The sequence below is a fragment of the Sylvia atricapilla genome, chromosome 1, assembly GCF_009819655.1.
Source record: "Sylvia atricapilla isolate bSylAtr1 chromosome 1, bSylAtr1.pri, whole genome shotgun sequence".
Classification (NCBI taxonomy): Eukaryota; Metazoa; Chordata; class Aves; order Passeriformes; family Sylviidae; genus Sylvia; species Sylvia atricapilla.
In genome coordinates, this window is record NC_089140.1 from 151,882,875 (window position 1) to 151,886,900 (window position 4,026).

At 58.0% G+C, this 4,026-nt stretch overlaps 1 protein-coding gene across 1 annotated transcript; it reads right to left on the minus strand.

Moving 5' to 3' along the window:
- Positions 1–311: 311 nt before the first annotated feature.
- MAFA (MAF bZIP transcription factor A) lies at positions 312–3,346 on the minus strand. The gene has a single exon (XM_066336997.1). The coding sequence runs from the start codon at positions 2,520–2,522 to the stop codon at positions 1,656–1,658; it is 867 nt and encodes a 288-aa protein (XP_066193094.1). The 5' UTR covers positions 2,523–3,346; the 3' UTR covers positions 312–1,655.
- Between the last annotated feature and the right edge of the window lie 680 nt (positions 3,347–4,026).

Below are 4,026 nucleotides of genomic sequence, written 5' to 3' on the forward strand. Positions count from 1 at the left end.
GAACCAAACTGGATCCGGTGACTTTCCAGCAGCTGCAGGGACGAAGGTCTCCAGGACCCTCCAGCCGGGAAAGAAAACCAAAAACACCCAGAACCCGGCTGGAAAAAAAAAAAACAAAACAAAGCAGGAAAAGTGAAAAGCCAGAGTTCAACGGGGCAGAGGCGACGCTCAACACCGGACTTATCTCAGCGGGAGCTTGGGGAAGGTTTTGCATCAGCACCGGGAATTAAAGGGAAGAATAAACAACCCCCAAACAAAACCCCGATGCTGCGAGACCCCCCCCAAAAGTTGAGAGAAAACCCGACCCAGGCTCTAGTTGAATATAAGTTTTTATCTTGATGCAACATCATTAAAACCGTCACAAATCGAAACAACAGGTCGTTAAAAACACTTCGCACGATCAGTCCCTAAAATGCACCAGGCTCCCAAGCTCGCTTTGTCCGCAGGACCCTTTTGTTTTTTCCCCCCAAAATTTGTTTTTTTAAATTTTTTTTCTCCTTTTTTAAATAAGCAACTCGTTTAAAAAAAAACAAACAAACAAACCCGCCCCGCTCCTCCGCGCAGGATCGGTCCCGCTTTCGCTCCAACGATTGCACAAATTCTTAATCCTCTTTTTTTTTTTCCTCGTTTCCACAACAAATAATGTGCATTTTCTTGCCGTCTGTTTTTTCTTTTTTTTTTTTTTTTTTATCCAAACATCGAGGTTAAAATAAGATTTTCCGTTTCCCGAGGGTTAATAAATAAATCTGGTGCATAGTGAGATAGCAGCCAACCGTTTGCAGTCCATATATTACTATATTGCCTTTCAGGTCACCCTAAAATTGTTACCTCTTCCCCTCCCTCCCCTCCCCACTATTTTTAAGAGCATAGATAATTTTAAATCTCTATAAAACAGTATTATTTCACCCAATCGATTCCTGTATATAGTGCATTCGGCTTCTTTCCCAACATCGTTAAATTAACTCGGATATTATTTGCATGCTATTACATACAAACTTTTTAAGACTCGTGTAATTTTTTTTTCTCTTTTCTAAAGGATTTTAGGGTTTTTTTGTTGGTTTTTCTTTTTTTTGTTCGTTTTCTTTTTCTCGTAAATCACCAAGCAAAATATAGGCTCAAGGAAAAAAAAAAATAAAAGGAAAAAAAAAAGGCAAAAACGAACTAATTTTCTACAATATTTACAAGGGTGAATAAGTTAAATGTGGCTCAGGTTCGCCGGCCGGGAATGGGGAGGTGGGCGGAGGGGCCGGGCAGGGCGCAGCGCTGCCGGGGACCCCCCCGGCCGATCCGTGGGGATCCCTCGAAGAGTAAAAATCCCAATGGAAGGGAAAACCCGCAGGAAAAGGTGGGGAGAAGCCCACCTGGATGGAGCTGATGCTCCCGGGAAGGGGGGCGGGCGGCCGTACACGTCCCGCATGCAGGGCTGCCCCCCACTCCCCCACCCCGGGACCCCCCACCCCGAGTCCCGATGGGTGGGAGGGAAGGAGTTCAACTTCCCCTCCTCAAAATTTAAGTGGGGACTTCATAATATTATTATTTTTTTCTTTTTTTCCTATTTTTTTTTTTTTAACATAAGCGGCGGGTTTGCTCTTCCCCGCATGAGGAAAAAAAAAAAACCAAAAAAAGGGGATCCCACCCCATCCCACCAGCCCGGCTCACATGAAGAAGTCAGCGGTGGCTTTCGGGGCGGCGGATGGGGAGGGCTCCCTCGGGAAGCCCCGGCCGGCCAACTTCTCGTATTTTTCTTTGTACAGATCCCTTTCCTTGGCCAAGCGGGTCACCTCCTGCTTGAGCTGCTCCACCTGGCTCTGCAGTTGGCATTTCTCGTTCTCCAAGATGTGCCGCTGCTGGACCCGCTTGTAGCGGCAGGATTGAGCGTAGCCCCGGTTCTTCAAGGTCCTCCTCTTCTGCTTGAGGCGGATCACCTCCTCCTTGCTGAAGCCCCGCAGCTGCCGGTTCAGCTCCCGCACGGACATACTCACCAGCTGATCGTCGGAGAACCGGTCCTCCAGGCGTAGGTGGTGATGATGATGATGGTGATGGCCGGGATGGTGATGCGCGGCCGGCGGCAGCTCCTCGCCCCCGAAGGGTTGAGGTCGGAAGGGCTCGTACCCTTGGTGGTGATGATGATGATGGTGAGGGGCACCGATCAACGCCTCCACCGCGTCCTCCGGCGTCAGGTTGAGAGCTTCGGGGTTGAGGTGATGCTGGTAACCCGACATCCAGTACAGCTCCTCCAGCTGCTGTTTGGAGCCCAGGGAAGCGGCGGTGGTAGCCGGGGGGCCGGGGGCCGGTTGCCCGCCGGGGCTGGGAGCGCAGAAGCTGGGCGAGGAAGGCACGGAGGAGCAGGGCGTGCTGAGCGGGGTGGACGACAGGGACCCGGCGGGCAGACGGTGGCACAGCCGCTCCGCCTCCGCCGGCTCTTTCTTCACCTCGAACTTCATCAGGTCGAAATCGTTCACGTACTCGATGGCGAGGGGGCTGGTGGGCAGCTCCCCGCTCATGGCCAGCTCCGAGGCCATCTCAGTCCATGGAGGGACCGGGGGGGCAGCCCCCGGGCACCGCCGCTCACCGAGGGTCCCGCGGGCTCCGGGAGCCTCCTCCGAGCGGGCTCCGCCGCAAGCGGCTGCCCAGACCGGGCTCCGGGACGCTCCGATGGGGCTTTGCCGTGGGTTTCAGCGGGGCTCCGGGGCCCTCGGACGGAGATCTGCTGCCGGGACCCTCCGGCGGGGCTCCGCTGCGGGGCTCAGCCGCGCTCCGGGAACTCCCGACGGGACTTTGCGGTGGGATTCAGCCGGGCTACGGGACCTTCTGACGGACCTTTGCGGTGGCGTTCAGCGGGGCTCCGGGACGCTCCGACCGGGATCCGCTGCGGGGCTCAGTGGGGGCTCCGGGACGCTGCGATGGGATTTTGCGGGGAAGGTTCAGCGGCGTCCGAGATGGGGCTCTGCTGCGGGGCTCAGCCGGGCTCCGGGACCCTCCGTCGGGGCTCTGCTGCGGGGCTCAGCCGGGCTCCGGTGCTCGCCTCCGACGGGACTTTGCGGCGCGGTTCAGCCGGGCTCCGGGATCCCCAGCCGGGGCTCCGCTGTGGATCAGCCACCTCTGTCCGTCGGGGCTTAGCTCCGCTCCGCAGCCGGGCTGTGCTGCTGGGCTCCGCTCCTTAGCCGAGCTCCGGGACCCTCCTCCGGCCGCCACGGCTCTGCGCTCGGGCCGGGCGGGCTCCGCCGCTGCCTGCGGCCGGTTCCCAATGGCGAGGAGCGGGCAGCGCCCTGCCCGCCCCTTCCTGCCTCCCCTGGCACCTGCCCCGGCCCCACCTCCCCGGGCTCCGAGCCTTCTCCTGCCTCCTCCTGCTGCCGGGACACAGCGCCCCGGGGGCGGGGGCCGCTCCCTGCCCGCCCCTACCCGCGACCGGCGCCGCCGCCGCCGGCAGCTCAATGGAACTCGCAGCCTTTTATACCGGGAAAAGGCGGCACGGCCCCGCCTACCGAGGCGGGGCTAAGCTCTCTCAGCCTATCAGCACCCCGACAGCCCGCTTAGATTTGCATATCCCCATGGCAACGCCCCCGGGGCAGCTGTCAATCTCCGGAGGCGGGGGGAATGCTCCGGGTACCCCCTGGATCCTCTCGGCTCCCGCATCCCAACGTGGGGCTTCGTGTCACACCCTCCGCCCTGGACTGAGCGTGGAGTGGGGAGAAACGTTCTAAAAATCCTGATTTCCTACTCCAAAAATAGGAAATGTCAAAAAAAAAAAGAGTTGCTGAGCCTAAATCGGGTTTGGTGCCACCTCGCTGAGGGACCACGGCATCGGAATGCGGCCCCTTCCCTCCCTCTGGTGCAGCCCAGGATCCTTCCCGGAGCACTTCCATCATTGCAGAAAGTCAGATAAATATAATTTCGGGGATTTTGCGGGGTTTTCCATAAGCTATTGGCGGTCAGGGGGCAGCCACGTGCACCTCTGTGCTCCAGCGCTGCCTCTGGTTCCGGAGGTGCCATCCACACCTGACACACGAACGGGAGTGTCACCAG